We start from the raw sequence: 17269 nt of genomic DNA, 5'->3' as shown, positions 1-17269 counted from the left end.
CCATCCATCCATCCATCCATCCATCCATCCATCCATCCATCCATCCATCTACCCACCCATCTATCCACCCATTTGAGGAGCCATGGTGATGTGGTGATTATGTTTTATGCTGCTGTTCACAAGGCCAGCAGTTTGAAACCACCAGATCTTCCTCAGGAGAAAGCCAGGGGTCGCTACTCCAGTAAAGAGTTACAGTCTCAGAACTCACCCGAGTAGTTCTGCCTTGCCCCACAGGGTCACTGTGAGCCAGCAACGACTCTGCAGTAGTGACTGATCTTTTTTTTTCCTTTTCTTAAGGCTCTCTTTTGATCAGTCCAATCTTCAGACTTTATCGCCTCTTTATCTTGAGGATTTTATTTTCTCCCATTATTTTTAAGATTCAAATTAGCATCTGCTTCTATATAAAGCAGCTCCTTCCCAGCCTTGAGAGAGGGACTTTCTTAATAATACTTTTGGATCAAGTGACCACAAATTATGTTGGGCACGCATTTGCTACGTCTTAGAAATGTAGACAGGTTTACCCATGAAGGAGTCAGTCTGCACTTAAATAGTACTATTGTCTGAAAGGATTTGTTGTGGGATAATTGTGAGTGGGATGTAGGCCAGTCATTACATGTGAAAAGTTTAACAGGAAGTCATGTTGATATTTTTTCTCCTTGGAGTGTGAGTTACAAAGTTCATGGAGAAATAAGACAAGCTAGAACTGTAAGAGGAGAAATTAAAATGGCACAAGTGTCAACTGGCAATTTTCTCAAATCTCCTACATTAGGTTTTTCACTAGGATGATAAGATCCTATACAGGTATGTTTAGATATCATTAAGTTACAAGCAAGCAATTTTGTTGGCTGTTTACATTTATTTAAATGAGATTCTACGTGATTTTATATACATATAGCGAAAGATATCTCTGAACTTGGCCCTTCTAGAACAATGGTTCTCAACCTTCTTAATGCCATGACCCTTTAATATAGTTCCTCGTGGTGGCGACCCCCAACCATAAAATTATTTTCGTTGCTACTTCATAACTATAATTTTGCTACCGTCATGTAAATATCCGCTATGCAGGATGTATTTTCATTCTTACAAATTGAACATAATTAAAGCATAGTGATTAATCACAAAAACTTTGTAATTATATATTGTGAAATATTTATTTCTAATTACAAATAAATGAAATTTTGTCTTGAAGCATGGTGTAAGATGGGTAACCATCTTCACGCTGGGTACTCGTATGTGGGCGTATCTGCATGTGGGCTTACCCACATGGAGATAGATAGAGGAGTGGTGTCTCCTGGAAATAGGTATTTTCCCGATTGGTCTTAGGTGACCCCTGTGAAAGGGTCGTTTGACCCCCAAAGGGGTCGTGACCCACAGGTTGAGAACCACTGTTCTAGAAGGTCAGACCAATCTGAGTCAGTAAGAGAGCACTTATTTGACTAAAGTTTCAAACTTTATTTTTTAAAGTGATTTTTCATTAGCTTTCCCTCCCCATTGCATTTAGGCAGTATTGTAGAAACTTAATGGTCCTTAAACCAATGAGTGCTGCTGGAATGGAAGATGCTAGAGGTGTTGGCTGTGTGATGTGATGCTCTGCAATCCAACCAATCGGTGCCTGAGAACAGGGGAAGATTATCACTATCTGAATGCTAGACCCTAAAGGATCTCCAGTGGTGCTATGGGCCGTGCTAAGTGCAAGGTCAGCAGGTCAAGCCGAGGAAGAACGATGAGGCTTTCTACCCCTGTAAAGACTTACAGTCTCAGAAATACCAGGAGCAGCTTTACCTTGTCCTGGAGGGTGCTATGAGCCAGCATGGACCTGGTAGCGATGGCTTTAGATTTGTTTTTATCAGGGGTGTGCCTGTGTGGTGCAGACAGTTCAAGCACTGGTCCAGTAGCAGAAAGGCTGCAGCTAAAGTCCACCCAGAGGTACCTTGAAAGAAAGGCCTGGTGATCTACATTTGCAAAATGACCGTCACCATCAAATTGATTCTGACTCGTAACAACCGTATAACAGAGTAGAACTGCTGTCCTGTAAGGTTTCTAAAGGTTCCCTCATTAATGGAACAGACCGCCACATCTTTCTCCCATGCAGCAGCTAGTGGGTTCAAACTGCCAATCTTCCCGTAAGCAATCAAGGTATTACCTGCCAAGCCACACCAGACTCCTTTCAGAAAAATTAGCTTCTGAAAAAGTGATGGAGACATCATGTGGGTCTCCATGAGTCAGAATCCCCTCAGTGGCAACACGTTTGGTACCCCTCCAGGGGAACCAATCAAAACCCCAGGGAGTAGGGGCATATTATGTAGGAAACCCCCCATCCGATTACTCAAGAAATGCCCTTCTCTTCCACCTCCGTCCCCAAACCAAAATCAAACTACTGCCATCAAGTTGGATCCAACCCAGTGATCTTATAGGACAAGGTGTAACTGCTCCTTGGGTTTCAATGACTCTCAATCTTCAGGAGAGCAGGCAGTCTCATCTTACGCCTGAGGAGCAACTGGTGGTTTTGAACCACTGACCTTGCTGGAAACAGCTCACTGCATAACCCGCTCTGCCACCAGCCTCCTTCACTCTGGCAGCATGCGTACTAAAACTGGACCGATACCAAGATTAGCAGGGCCCCTCTACAAGGATGGCATGCACGGTTTGTGTGTCATCTATCCCCAGGTAGGATAGATGGAGTTAAACTGTTTTAATGTTATCCTTAACCTCATCTGCTCAACATCTCCTCCTCCACCCCATGGCTCAGACCTGTCGCTGAAACAGTTCAGATCCAAACTGGAGAGTGGAAGATCTGGCTCACATGGGTGGGTGTTGATGTGAGTGTCACAGATGTTAATGTGATAGGGAGACGGAAGCATGGTTTGGGCATGTTCATTACCTGGAACACAGGGATGGAGTTATAGTGTCTGGGTGTGGGGAGCCCCATCGCCACGGGGGAGGAAGGGTGAGAAGAAGATGTGCATCTGCAGAGAGTGCGGATCTCGGATCTCGGATCCAGAGACCCTCCTCCTCACGATCTCCTGACTGGCTATTTCCTTTGTTCAGAGATAAGCCTGGCCCTTGGCTGCATTAGCCTTTGGGTCAGGTGTTTTTTCCTCCAGCCTTCTGAAGGGAGACATGGAGACACATCTATACAGCCATCCAGCATGCAATGCTCTCCTTCATTGAGACCCTGGCTGCCTCTTTCTCTGTGTGTATATTCCACTGCCTCATTCCAACCTCTGTCTGCCCGGGGGCTTCTGGGCAGATTGTAGGCAACTGGAATGCTGGCTTAATACTGCTTAGGTATTGCCTTTCTTTCCTTCACTGTGACTCTGCCAGCATGCACTGTCATCTCAGACAGCCCTTTGTTGCTGGATGATCATTCTGAGAGTTGCTGAACAAATAGGAGGATGCTGGTAGTCCTGCTCAGCCTAGGCACTTAGTCTCTGCAAAAGAGTCCTAATTAGGAAGGGCCTGCAGAAATGCCCACCTACTTGTTAGCTGTCAGTTCCGAAATATTTAAATGTGTTTTTCTAATTGTCTGCTTTAGATGTCAGTGGGCCAAAGAGAGCTAGGGAGGGAAACTGGCTTTGCTTGACATTTCTCATGGGCGCATCCCCAGGGCTGTGAGCTGACGTGCTAAAACTGCAATTACCCTGTAATTTGGAGTGGCAGGGAGTGCTGAGAGCAGAGAGGCATTGGTGCCTTGTGCGAGAGAATATGTGGCGTTACATACACCGATTTTTCTTGTTCCTGGAAGATTTTTAAGAGGAGCGAGTCTCATCCGCCGTCCAGAGACATCACACCATGCATCATCGAGTTTAAACTTGACTCATGAGACCCCAGCCAGCAGTTCCTTCTCCTCCTACCCACGCGTAGGTGCTGTCATATTTCTTATTCAAAACGGTGACATTCCCCACGTGACATCACAAGGGAAGAGTCTGGAGTGCGGCTTTGTGTTCATTCTTATTTTGTTCTTGAGGGAAGAGCCCTTTCTGTATCCCTGCTCTCATTTAGAAAATAGGACATGATGCTTGAGGTACGAAACTAGAGTTGAACAGCACTGGCTTCTATTCATACCTCTGAATTTCTCTAAAGGATTCTGTAAGACAGCGCCCTTCCAGCGTGGGTCAGTGGGAACTCAGAGGAGCAAAATGGGTGAGGATACATTTGGAGACTTGGAGAAGATATTTTTTAAAGCATCCATTTTATTTGTGTGTGTTTATATCGAACGTGAGGTCCTAATATAGTCCCTTGTATCTGAAGTGTATGGATAGGGGTGTATTTGGGGAGAAGGGTGCATGATACTTGGCTGTTAGGAGTTGCAGGGTGAAATAAATGTAGCACTGGCTCACCAAATTCTGGGGATTTCCTCGGGTGTTTTAGGTGGTGCTATCCTCCAAAGAGTAGGTGATTTTGTAATGATTACTATTTAACAATATTTAATAATATACAAGACATGTCTTTTTATATATTCGGATGCTTGAGAGGAGTAGCTAATTGTTGACATTTTTTATTCTATTGAACTTTGCAATTCCCCTTTGAAATGTAGAGAAAGTGAAGACGTGACTCAAAGACTGCTCTCAAAGGAAGATTCCAGGAATCGGTGGCCTCGGCTCTGGGTTCTACCAGCCTTTCCCTGAGCGTGCATATTTCACTCGGGTGCACAGAGCCCAGGCATGGCAGTCTATGCTCTTGCATAAAGTAAAACACTACTGTTGAGCGTTTCCATTTTCTGTAAGATTGATGAGGGACCGCCTTCATCCGTGTCGTGTCTGATTTCATTAGGTACGTTCTAGTTGGTTCGGACTCCTAGTGACCCTGCAGACAACAGAATGAACCGCTGCCATTCCTGCGCCGTCCTCACCACTGTTCTGTGTGCACTGAGTTGCTGAATAAGTCGTGAGGATGACGGTCATCATGAATAGCCTGCAGTCCCCAGAAACCTACTTCACCTGGTTCCTTCGCTAGGAACTGTTATCCGTAACGTGTCTAAGCTACATAAGACGGTGCTTAGCCATCCTCGATTCTAAAGCGCGTTCTGACTGTCTTTCTGCCAAGAGATTTGTCTGTTCTTCTGGCAGTCCGTGGTATATTCAGTCTTCTTCGCCAGCACCATCGTTCAAACGCCTCAGTTCCTCTCCAGTCTTTTTCCGTCAGCATCCAGCCACCGCATACATCCAAGGCGATTGGAAGCGCCATGGCTTGCGCCAGGCACTCCCCTTCACCTTGCTCTTTGACGCTTTAAAGAGGTCTTTTGCGGCAGGTTTGCCTGATGCAGTAAGTAGCTCACTGATTTCTGAACTGCTGCTGCGTTGGTTAGCTCCCTCGCTGTCTACACCCGTGACTCTTTGTCACCTTCATGGATCGGATTATTTTCCCTCCATCATGCTTCCCTTGGCTCCGAGGAGCGCTTGTCTTGTGGCTGCATTACGGGCAGGAGCAGCCTGCTGAGCTCGCTGCTGTATCCAGCCCCGTGGATGACGCAGAGCACCTAGCACTTGTTGAATGTATGCTGGAAGAGCTGCCGGGGCTGGCAGGTTTCCATGCCTCTGTACGAAAGAGCCCTGGTGGCGCAGTGAGTTAGTCCTTGGCTGCCAGTTGCCAGCTGGGCTGTTGGAACTACCAAGCAGCTCCCAGGAGACAACAGTTAACGTTGTACTCCCATAAAGATTTCAGTAGGAAGCAGCTCTCCGATTTCCTGCAGTGCAGAAAATCCCTACTCAACTATCAGTCGCACAGGGAGACACGCGCATAAAAAACGCGCGAAAAAAACCCGAGAGGACACACACTGCAGTGATTGGTTCTGTTGTCCACAGAGTCACTATTAGTCAGAACCGACCTGGCACGCCGACTGTCGCCGACTGTCAATCACAACAACAAGAAAGTGCTTTTGTCCATGCCATCCCCAATGAATATTCTTGCCCTCCCACTTTACCTGCTTTTTAAATGTTTAAATAGTTTTGTTTGCACAGTGGTTACAAATTGGACCACAATCTGCAAGGTCAGCAGTTCAAACCACCAGCCAGCTAAACCCACAAAGAGTTACTGTCTTAGAAACACACAGGGGCTCTTTTACCCTGCCCTTCAGGGTCGCTGTGAGTTGGTGATGCCAATCAACTTAATGGCAGTGACTTAAGAGTTTATGCTTTGCATATCATGCAATTTAATCTTTCGATCATATTCAAAAGAGTTATGCAATCATCACCACAATCCGTTTCTGAGCACATCCACCTTTTAAACCCTTACAAACCTTTCCTTTTTTATCCTAGCTGAACCACTTGCTACCTTCCCGAATTTTTGTTGTGGGTGTTTGGCCCGCCAGGTCGGTTCTGACTAATAGTGACTCTATGTACAACAGAACCAATCACTGCACAGTCTGTACCACCCCGGATTCTTACCGAGCCTTTCATACGCACGTCTCTCCCTGTGCGACTGATAGTTGAGTAAGGATTTTCTGCACTGCCAGGTTGGACCCTGCTAGAGCAGTGGTTCTCAACCTTCCTAATGCCGCGACCCCTTAATATAGTTCCTCATGTTGTGGTGACCCCCAACCATAAAATTACTTGCGTTGCTATTTCATAACTGTCATTTTGCTACTGTTATGAATCGGGGGATGTTATGAATCGGGGGACCCCTCTGAAAGGGTCGTTCAATCCCCAAAGGGGTCGCGACCCACAGGTTGAGAACTTCTGTGCTAGAGGAACACGAGCTGATCTTACACATCTCTTAATCTTCGCAGCCGGATACCTTATGTAGTATATAACCACCAGGTCGCAGTGACCCGGTTTCAGTCATCAGGATTTTTTCTCTGTGTTTGAGAAGAACGGTGCTCCACGGTGCTTTCAGTGATTGTGTTTTCAGACATAGACCTCCAGTTCTTTCTTCCAAGGAGTCTATGGGTGGGCTGGAAACTCCAACCTTCGGCCAGCAGCTGATCTTAGTACCTGTTTATGCCACCCGGAAGCTCCATGTATTATTTAGCAAGTAATAAAAGTATGTTAGCAGGAGGGACCAACCCTTGGAGGAGGACATCATATTTGATAAAGTAGAAGGCCAGCTAAGAAGAGGAAGACCACCAATGAGATGGATTGACACAGTGGCTGCAATAATGGGTGCAAATAAAACCACAACTGAGAAGACAGTGCAGGACCGGGCAGTGTGTGGTTCTGTTGAACGTAAGGTCACTGTACGTTGGAACTGACTATGGAACCTAACAACAACAACAACAACAACACGTAAATATTTATTGAGTGAAGTAAGATATTGGTTGCCTCCTTCTAATTTTCTTTGAAAGCCAATATTTCATTCAGAAATATTTCATTCAGAAAAATTTCATTCAGAAATATTTAGCAGACAAGGTTCTTCCATCATATGGATGTTTGTCCTGGTGAAAAGGCATCATTGCATTTTGAAACTTTGGGGATTATGAAGATGACCCTTACAGAAGAGTTTGAAGATGTAATAAGAATTGTGTGAGAAAAGAATTAAAACCACTTTTAATGCTAACACCTGTGGGTAAACATCCTCGTATCATTGTACTGTAGTTTTTTCCATACTTTAAAAAACCGCGTCATATAATATTTGTGAATGTTACATCCATTACTTTATCCATCTTTTCTATGGCAACCATGGACGCTATGACAGGAATAGACAGGATGCTGTGCATTACCTTTTCCAATTTAACACTTCCTCTGGACACTTGGTGTATCCGATTTGATTGTTCTTGGATCACCATACTTTTTCAAGGTAGTTTGTGTGCCAAGTGTAGCGATGACTCGGTACCGGCCCCTGCATTAATGCAAGACCTGCTCTCTGAATGATGCACACCTCAGTTCCTGACATGGACTTCCTCTAGGACAAAAGTTAGCTGGACTCGAAAACACATCAAGTGGCCTCGTGGATAGCCAGCAGAGAGGTTCTGAAGTGTTGTCACTGCGTGAACATTAAATCCCAGAGATGAGCTAAGGAAGCTGGGAGGTTGGAAGCAGCCACATCGTGGCTGGGGAAGAAAGGCCTGGCTCGATCTGCTTCCCTCAAAGTAAAGCCAGGGAAGACAAACAGTGCAGTTGAGACAATTCCAACTCATGCCGACCCCATATGCTGCAGGGTAGAACTGCTCCGTAGGATTCCTTCACCGTGATCTTGGTAGTCACTTAGCCAGACCTTTCCCTTGCAGTGCCACCGGGGGGCTTCAAAGCACCAGCCCTGAGATTAGTTGAGTGTAAACCATTTGTGCCTCCGGGCTTCCTGTGAAATTGCAGCCCTTGAAAAGCCTTTGTTTTGTGATCCAAAGATGACAGTAACAAAACCCAAATATGAAGGGAAAAGTACCAGATCTTAAATTATGACTTCCCAATTTGTAGAAGGCTGTGGAGGACAGTGGGAACCCCAAACCCGTCTGATGAGTATCTAGCTAGATTAAGCCTCTGGCAGACCCCCACTAGCCATAGGCAAGGAACTCAACCAGCTTTACTATCACACAGAGATCAGTGTAAACTTGATTATGCCGGATCGAACTTGATACTTGGTCAGTTGACCTCCCTCTTGACCGAGCCTGAATTTGTTCTAGGCTCAAGTATTTCTTGCTTGTTACATGACAAAAGATTTCTTCCCTGGCTGTTTAAATATTGATGGTGGTCTTTTCTTTCTTGTTTGTTATTTGCATTTTTTATCTTTATATTATTGTTATTTTATCCTTGCCATTTTATTTTGGTTTTGTTCTTTATTGTTTCTGTTGGGTTTCCCAGTTTGTGAAGCATGGTAGATGCATAGAGATAATAACTGATGTAAAGTGTGTGTGTGGTCGGGTGGGGGGGGCCGGTGAAAGGTAGGGTGAGGGGGTTGGGGGAGCAAACAATGAATCCAGGAGCGGGGGTGGTGGGGAGCACTGGACCTGATTGTGTTTATGTTTATATAACTCATTTAAAAACCGATTTAGCCTCCCCTTACAGAAGGGTCTCTGGGAGGAGACGAGCCAGTCAGGGTGCGATGTAGCAACATTTCCTCTAGTTCCTAAATGCTTCCTTCCCCAATTCTACCTTAAAAATCTGGCTAGACCAGAGGGTACACTGGTACAGATAGGAACTGGAAACACAGGGAATCCAGGGTGGATAATTCCTTCAGGACCAGTGGTGAGAGTGGCACTACTGGGAGGGTAGAGAGAGGGTGGGTTGGAAAGGAGGAACCAATTACAAGGATCTACATGTGACCTCCTCCCTGGAGGACAGACAACAGAAAAGTGGGTGAAGGCAGACGTCAGGGAAAGATATGACAAAATAATAATTTATAAATTATCAAGGGTGCATGAAGGGGGGGGATGAGCTGTTAGCAGGGGCTTAGGTGGAGTGCAAATGTTTTTAGAATGATGAGGGCAATGAATGTACAAATACTTTACACAATTGATGTATGTATGGATTATGATGAGTTGTATGATCCCCTAATAAAACGATTAAAAAAAACAAAAACGATTTAGCCATGGAGTGTATGATATGTGAATACATCAAGAAAACCACAAGAAGAAAAAAAAGGAAACACCAAACTTGGTTTTGTTACCATAGGCGAAGGGGAAAGAGTTGTTGCATAGGGGACAGTGAGGTTATGTCAATGGTGTTAAAATAATTTAGGACAGGATATCCATACTTGTACAACACGAAGACTATAATCAATGACACTGAATTATACAAGAATAAGTTGTGGGATTGGAGAATGTTCTTGTCTGTATATTTTTGCCACCATTAGAAAAATAATAATTCTATAAATAACAATGACTAAATAGAAGAATATGTTCTGAATTGAATATGGTGAAAATGGTGCAACTCACTTCTTGATATGATTAAATTATCAAATTGTTTGACAGGTGGGTGAAGTGCTAATAAAACTGTTAAACTAAAGAAAGAAAAGCCTTTGCGCACAGTTCGCTATGCTGAAGCATGTCGGGTTGCCGTGAGTTGGTATGGCATTAGGTAGGATCTGTCTTCCCTCAGGATAACACACACCACTGCCACGCCTGTTTCCTTTGGAAGTAGGAGGCAGGATCCCTGGGAGAAATTTCCTTGAATATTTGGGCTGCGGGAAATCTGTCTTAAAGAATAGATTTGCTGTCTAGCTGCCAAAGTCGTTTTGGGTGGGTGTTGTGATTATAAATATTAGAAATTAATGTGTAAATCTGAATGTTATGAATTAAAAAGATATTGTAGCTATTGCCAGAGCCGATTCATGACATTTGTCACTGCTTCTATCAGGGACCTGATACCCATCATTGCTGCTCTGGAATACAACCAGTGGTTCACAAAGCTGTCCGTGAAGGATCTAAAACTGGTAAGTCTTTGACGATACAGCAATTGCTGCTTGGCTTGGCAGAATTCCAGGAGCCTGGTCCTTGCCGCCCCCTCAATTGTTTCCCCATCATACTGGTGAGCTGAGCACATTTTATTTCTCGCAGAGACATGTGTTTTGTTTTCTTTTGTTCCTGTCAATGATTTGCAGGGGAGTGGAAAAAAGTTTGCAATGTGAGCTTGTTTGGCGAAGCACTTCCTCTTGTTTTCAGCTGCTTTGGGCAATTTTATCAGATGACTAGGAAGATACATTCAGTGCAGCCCTCAGTGCCTGCTCATTTGCTTGGCAAAAACGATTCAGATTACATTTGTACAGCTGCCAATAGGTTTTATGTCTCTTTCTTGCATTCTGCCTCCAGAAAGGTGCTTTTATTTTTTGATTCTAAGGATTTAGGGAAGGTGAACAGGTAGAGTTGGTCTGCCTGAGTTTTGGGGCAGTTTTGTCTGTAAGCAACATGAATTCACAGTGAGACCTGTTGGTTTTCATCCGGCATGAAGGAGCTCAGTCTTTGGTTTGCTATACCAGGGGGAAATCAGAGGCGCTGTCAGGGGGGTTTGCACATTCAAAGCAGGCATCTGGGCAGATGCTTATCCACGAGTTAGCCCTCTCTGGTTTCATTTCAGGGCAGGAAATAGTTCAGACATGGTTTTATAGACTTCTTCTCGAGACTCCTGCTTTCAGAGGCCGGAGGGTGTGGGGATGCCAGGGTCACTGTGACAAGGTGGAATTTGCATGGAGACATGAATTTGGAGGAAGTGAAAGGTTGGGATTGGGTCATGAAGGGGCTTGCTGGCGTGCAGCGTTCTCCTGGGTTGGCTGGCTGAAGGTGCCATCGTGTGAGTATGGCATCATCTTCGGTGGTGGCGGGTGTGTGTGTGTGTGTGTGTGTGTGTGTGTGAAGAACTAGCGGTGTAGTGAAAAGAAGGTGGATTTAGAATTGGAAACCTCAGCGCAGGTTCTGGCGGTGAGGCTGTGTGGCCTTGAAATAACAATGGAACCTCTCTGGGCTTCATTTTTATGGTCGTCAGTTGTTATTTTGATTCTGGCTCACAGGATGCCTGTGAGTGCACAGTAGAACTGCCCTGCTAGGCTCCCAAAGCTGGGACCGTCTCAGAAAATGGAACACCACAATTTGCCCACACGGAGTGGCTTTTGGATTTGAACTGCTGACATTTCATTTACAGCTGAGGGTGTAACCACTGTGCTTCCACGGCTCCTTTAGGCTGCTGGTTGAACGCAAACCATTTGGCCACCCAAGGACTTATTAATTTGGTGCCATATAAATTTGTTAAAGAAATACAGGAACCATTTTGAAGTTGTTGAGAAGGGTAGATGATGTCTGGAGACATCTAGCCCACTGCCTGGCATATGCAGGCATTTGTGGTAACTGGTAACTGCTGGTGCAATCATTACTACCATCAGACCAGCAAAGACCTTGCACGTCTAGGCATGCACATTTTGGAAATTGTGCTGGCTAGACAGAAGTGGTATACTCGGTGAGTGAGATGGAGTTAGGGGCAGCACGGGGCTAGTCAAGCCACACCCCAGGGAACAGGCAGGTAGCCATGCTAGGGGACCTGGGAACAGCCTGTCCTAGGATGAGGACCAAGGGAAGGGCAGGGCTGGCACATGGAACCTGGGGAGCCACTCTATGTGTGAGGTAGGTAAGTCCAGCGATTGGAGCGTCACAGAGAACCAAACCCTTCTCTCAAATCAGTTTCCTGGCTAATTGACACCTTTGTCTCAACTGGTCGCTTTCAAAACTGGAACCCTGCAGGAACTGCAGAAGAGAACTCCGAGGAGAGGCGGAGAAGCGTCTGGCTTTGGAAAGTGATGATTTCACTAGTAAGAAAATGTGATCCGCCAGCTGGTGCTGCCATTCTGTCACCATCCTCCCTGCTGCCTGAGATGGCGAGGAAAGATGTTATGGTGAACATAGTCCTTTTGGCTTGGGCAACAACAATCGTGAAAAGTGTGCACATGCTTCTTGTGAGTCTAGAGCCATAGGGGGCTTACACGATTCAAGGACTGTTTTATTGCCCTGTTATTGCCTGAGATTTTAAAATAACAATGCATATGTGTATATTTTTAATATATGGCATAATTTTATTTTAGGTCTCTGGCATACCAAGATAGTAATCTATGTATTTTTCACCCTAAATGAAGAGATGATCCTTTCTCCTTTGCTGGGCACTACATTAGGACTGTCTCAAAACACTGTCAAATACTGATCCTGGTTGAAGGAAAGGACAACCTTGCTTTGGATTCTTAAACCATTAAGTGCATGACAAACATAAGGAGTCCTCCCATGTTACACGAGCTCTCTAGGTTGTTCAGATTGCTCCCAGCTCAGTAAAAGTCTCCCGTGCTAGGGAGCCACAGGAAGAATAGGAATCACAAGCTTTACGCTAAGGTTATGAAGCCATTCCTCCCCTCCCTCTGCTGGTCACTGCGCCTGATTTAAATATCACGTTGCGTGTGTTTAAGATAAAGTCAGATACTTGAGCAAGATCAAGTGTCCAACGTTCTTGATTTATTACAATAGCAGAATTGGGAGCACGCACAACTTTTTCATTTTCTAGCTTAGACAAGCCAGTGAACAGTGGTGTGTTTGCCTAGTCTTTTGAAAGTAATCATCTTGCTCCCATCAAATCAACACAGACTCACAGTGTCCTCCTGTGGGTTACCGAGACTGTAACTATTTACAGGAGTAGAAAGCTCATTCTCTCTCCCTCGGAGCTGCAACAATGTCTTTGAACTGCCGACCATGTGGCTGACAGCGTATCGCATAACCACTACACCTCCAGGGCTCCTTACAGAGTTATGATGCTGGACCATATTATATATATGGTTCCTTTCAGTTCTCAAATGCCACATTTATTTTATTTTCCACTACAATCGCATTACCACTGAGTACTTTTGGAAATCATTGTGACCCTGTGGGAAAGAGCTCTGTGGGTTTCCAAGATCATACATTTTTATGGGAGTACAGAGCCTCATCTTTTTCCTCAGAGAGACTGGTGGTTTTGAATGCTGACCCACACCACCAAGCCCCTTATTTTTGCACTAAATTCACTTTTTGCTTTAAAATTATTCTCCTCTAGGTTTTCTTGTATACATTTGAGTTTAACTAAAGTAAGCTCCTTGAAAGTCATGTGCACAGCAGGCATGCCCAAATATGCTGTCAATTTTAGTAAAAGGCAGAACTGGACTTTTTAATTATTTATTATTTTTATTGTGACTTGGGTGCAGGTGAACCGAGCAGGTCATCAGGTTCGTATTCAGCGATTGAGACACCTTTGGTTCCGTCTCATTCGTTGCATGTACCGCCACTTCTTCTTGTGCTTCCTAATTCCTCGCCTCCTCGTTTCCCAACGCTTCCGAACCTTGTCCTGGGGTAGATGCTGCCCCTCTGGTTTCAAGTGGTAGATTATTCCAAGGGATGCCCACTGCCCTATTCTTATTGTTCCCTTTATAGACCAGTCTGCTGTTTGGCAGAAAGCTGAGCCACGGTGTTGAATTCACGTCCAGACTTGAAATGTGGCTATGGATTATAGTTGCCGGAGTTTCTCCCATCGCTTTCTGACCTCTTAGCCTGGCCTCTTTCTGACTCTTGAGTTTTGTTCCACATTTTCCTCGAGGACGGTAGCCATAGCCAGGCACCGTCTAGCTCTTCTGGTCCCAAGGTCATGAAAACCAATGTTGGCATGATCCTTTGGGCTGTTTATGTTTTGTAATAATGCAGGGCACAAATAATGATGAAATCAATAATAAATAAAATCTCCAAGGAAAATGAATTATAATTTTACCAAGGCACTCTTCATTTTTCACACTGTCCTCAAGACTCTGGTTACTCATTTGTCACTTTAATGGTTGTACTCTTAATATATGTATCTTATTTAAATGACGGTTTTCTCATTTAAGATACCATAAACATTTATAATGTTTTCAGACTTACATAGCTACTCATTTTTTATATATTTTTTCACACAAGAGAACATCATTTATCTAACTCTTTCCTGTCACTAGGCCGTTTAATTGTTATTTTACCTATTTCATACTAAAATAACTAGTGGGAACAGCAAAATGGGAGTTATGACTTATGAAGCACTTACTGAACCCCCTGATTAAATTACATGAATCATTAAATTTTTCTCAGCTACAAAAAGGGAATAATACTACCTAACAAATGTTTCATATATGGGAGTATATTAGTCTGGACAAACTAGGGAAACAAATCCACAGAAACTCATGTATAAGAGAGAATCTTATATAAACGGTAAGTGTACATTAAGAAAACATCCCAACCCAGTGCTGCCCAGCCCCATAAGTCCAACATTAACCCATATGTCCGACACCAATCCACAAAGTCCTCCTCTATCTCACTATAAACACACACTATGACGCCGACTGCTGGAAGAAAGCCGAATCAGTGAGTGTGTCAGCCTCTCAGTGCTGGCAGGGGTCTCGACGCGGCTGCTCTAGCACCCAGGGCTGCATTGGGGTAGGTCCATGGGGCTTCTCCTCAGGGATGTCTTGCAGGAAGTGAGCCTTGCCAACTGAAGCAGGGAACTGGCTAAGGCAGCTGAACCCTGGTCCGACTATCAGAAAGCAAAAGACCTGAGAACTAGAAAGGCTCACCGAGTCATTTATCTCTCTGTCCTTCAATTAACCCCACATGTGTTTATCGGCCAGGTTGGCACAGTAAGGCTTACCTATCTCAGGGAGGATTAATAAATCAGTACATATACAGAGCTTAGCTAAGTGCCAAGAGCTCCGTAAATGGATCCTCGTCGACATTGTTATCATCGTCAGTGCTTCTTAGTTTCAAACCTCCCTTTTGGACAGCACTTCCTTTCGGAAGCCCATGTTGGTTTGCCCAGGTCTCCTTGTGCACATTGTTGTTTAGCAGCTTCCAAGTTGACCCTGACTTTTTTCTTTTTTTTTGACCCTGACTCTTGATGACCTTTTGTACAGCAGAACAAAACGTTGCCTGGCCCGTTATCATCGTCACAATTGCCAGCATGTTCCAGCCCCTCTTTGGGGCTGTTGTGTGAGACTACCTCACGGCAGGTCTCCTGGACCCTCGCTAGCCCCCTGCTTCTTGCTGTCCTCCTTGCTGAAGTAGTCCCGCAAGCTCGTCACACAGTGTGTGGCCAGGATACTTCCAAAGTGGCGTTGTAAGAATAATTTTATCACATTTTCACTGTAACTTCTTATCTGCTTGTCCCTGCTGGATGGTGTGGAGGCAGGGACTCTGTCCTTTACATCATTGTACTCTCGGGACCTTCATCGTGATGGGACACAGTAGTAGCTGCCCTAAGCGAGCTCTATGGAAGGGATGGTTACGCGGATGAATAGCTTACTTGATTCAAACTTTGCATCAACATAGATTCGTAAGTGTGAAGTGAGACTTTCCCCCCCATGTAGCCTGTGGAATGATCAGAGCATGTGTTTCTGTTGCAGTCCACCGATGTCTGCGAGCAGATTCTGAGGGTGGTGAGTAGATCCACTCGACTGGAAGAACTGGTGTTGGAAAACGCTGGGCTCAGAGCGTGAGTATTTCCTAATGAGTATACATACACACAGTCTCAGCCACTTTACCTTCAATTGAAGCATAGTTCTAAAAACAAGTTAGGGTGCTCACCCAGAGAAAGTGACCTTCCCTTTGTGAAGAGAACGAGCCCTCAGGAGTCCTGTCATCATCGTGGCGGCACTGGTTGGAGGGCCACTGTTGCTAGCGTGTCACTGAGTATTTTTGAGGCTGCCCGGGACAGGGGCTAAGAGTGTGGCTCCTGCAGCTAGAGGCCCTATGACCTTGGGTGCGTTTTTAAGCCTTCTCTGCCTCGCCTCAGTTGCTTTGTCTTGCAAATGGACATAATCATAGTACCTATCTTAAGGGATAATGTGTGAGGATAAAATGAATGAATATATGGAAAGTGCCTGGAAAGATGCCATTCCCACAGTAGGTGCTACGTGTTAGCCATTATCATAATTAATGATCATTATCATTACCAATGGCAATATGGTTGTCTTTAGTCGTTGCTCCCTTTTCAAATGAACACTCACCCAGTCTTCATCTCAGGGACCGATCTTTGACTAGTCCATCCTTAAGTAGGGGCTTGGTGTTTGAATCTGGTAGAACAAAGGCTTTACTGTTACTACAGGAAGTAGGTTGACAGTTTGTAATTGTAGCGCTTAGGGTGTTATTTAAAGTGAAACAACTAAAATAGTGGTTCTGACTTTTTTTGTTGTTCTTAAAATACCGTGCTAGCAATTGTAGCCTTTAAACTCATTAATTAGAGCAAGCCATTTTCCATTCGTGAGCATTGCACGCAATACGAACTAGAATGTAGTGAATCAGCCTGCTGTAATTTTCATGAAAAGTAGGTTCCACTCAGGAGTCCTTGCCCACAACCCCCTTTAAGCTTGGAGGGACCGCGTCGTGTTATTCAAGAGCATGCAGCCACTCTAAAAAGGTTGAAGCGGTTTCTTTAGAGGGACAGATTTTCTTTATGCTTATGACGGGGACTTGGGCCCATATGACTTTCCATATTATTTTAGGAGGAAACAGACCCACATGATAAAGATTCCCTGTCAACAAACATATGATGCAGACTTTAGCAGTGCTAGGAAGGTTTCTCTTTTTCTTATTTCACAGTTTCACATTTTGTGTCATTAAATCTCATTGTCTTACTGACTTTCAGAGATTTTGCACAGAAACTGGCCAGTGCTCTCGCTCATAATCCCAACTCAGGACTCCACACGATTAACCTTGCCGGCAACGCACTGGAGGACAGAGGTACTGTATAGCATGGAGCAGTCACACTGGCATCGATGTCAGGATCAAACCAGAATTATAACCAAACCCGCTGTCATCATCAAGTTGATTCTGACTCATAGAGACCTCTAAGACAAAGCCGAACTGTCCCCGTGGGTGTCTGAG

The 17269-nt window shown here is 44.7% G+C and overlaps 1 protein-coding gene across 1 annotated transcript in view; it reads left to right on the top strand.

The window, feature by feature from the left end:
* The window catches only part of CARMIL1 (capping protein regulator and myosin 1 linker 1), a 395834-nt gene that overhangs the window by 195072 nt on the left and 183493 nt on the right, over positions 1-17269 (top strand). Inside the window, exons 10-12 of the mRNA XM_030887178.2 lie at positions 10230-10305; positions 15790-15878; positions 17031-17125. Coding sequence (XP_030743038.2) covers positions 10230-10305; positions 15790-15878; positions 17031-17125 — 260 coding nt within the window. The remainder of the gene's footprint in view (positions 1-10229; positions 10306-15789; positions 15879-17030; positions 17126-17269) is intronic.

This window comes from Echinops telfairi, unplaced genomic scaffold, assembly GCF_000313985.2.
Source record: "Echinops telfairi isolate 266 unplaced genomic scaffold, ASM31398v2 ScPeMD7_5868;HRSCAF=6743_0, whole genome shotgun sequence".
Classification (NCBI taxonomy): domain Eukaryota; kingdom Metazoa; phylum Chordata; class Mammalia; order Afrosoricida; family Tenrecidae; genus Echinops; species Echinops telfairi.
Note: the sequence above shows the minus strand (reverse complement) of the source record. Positions and strands in the feature narration are given on the sequence as shown.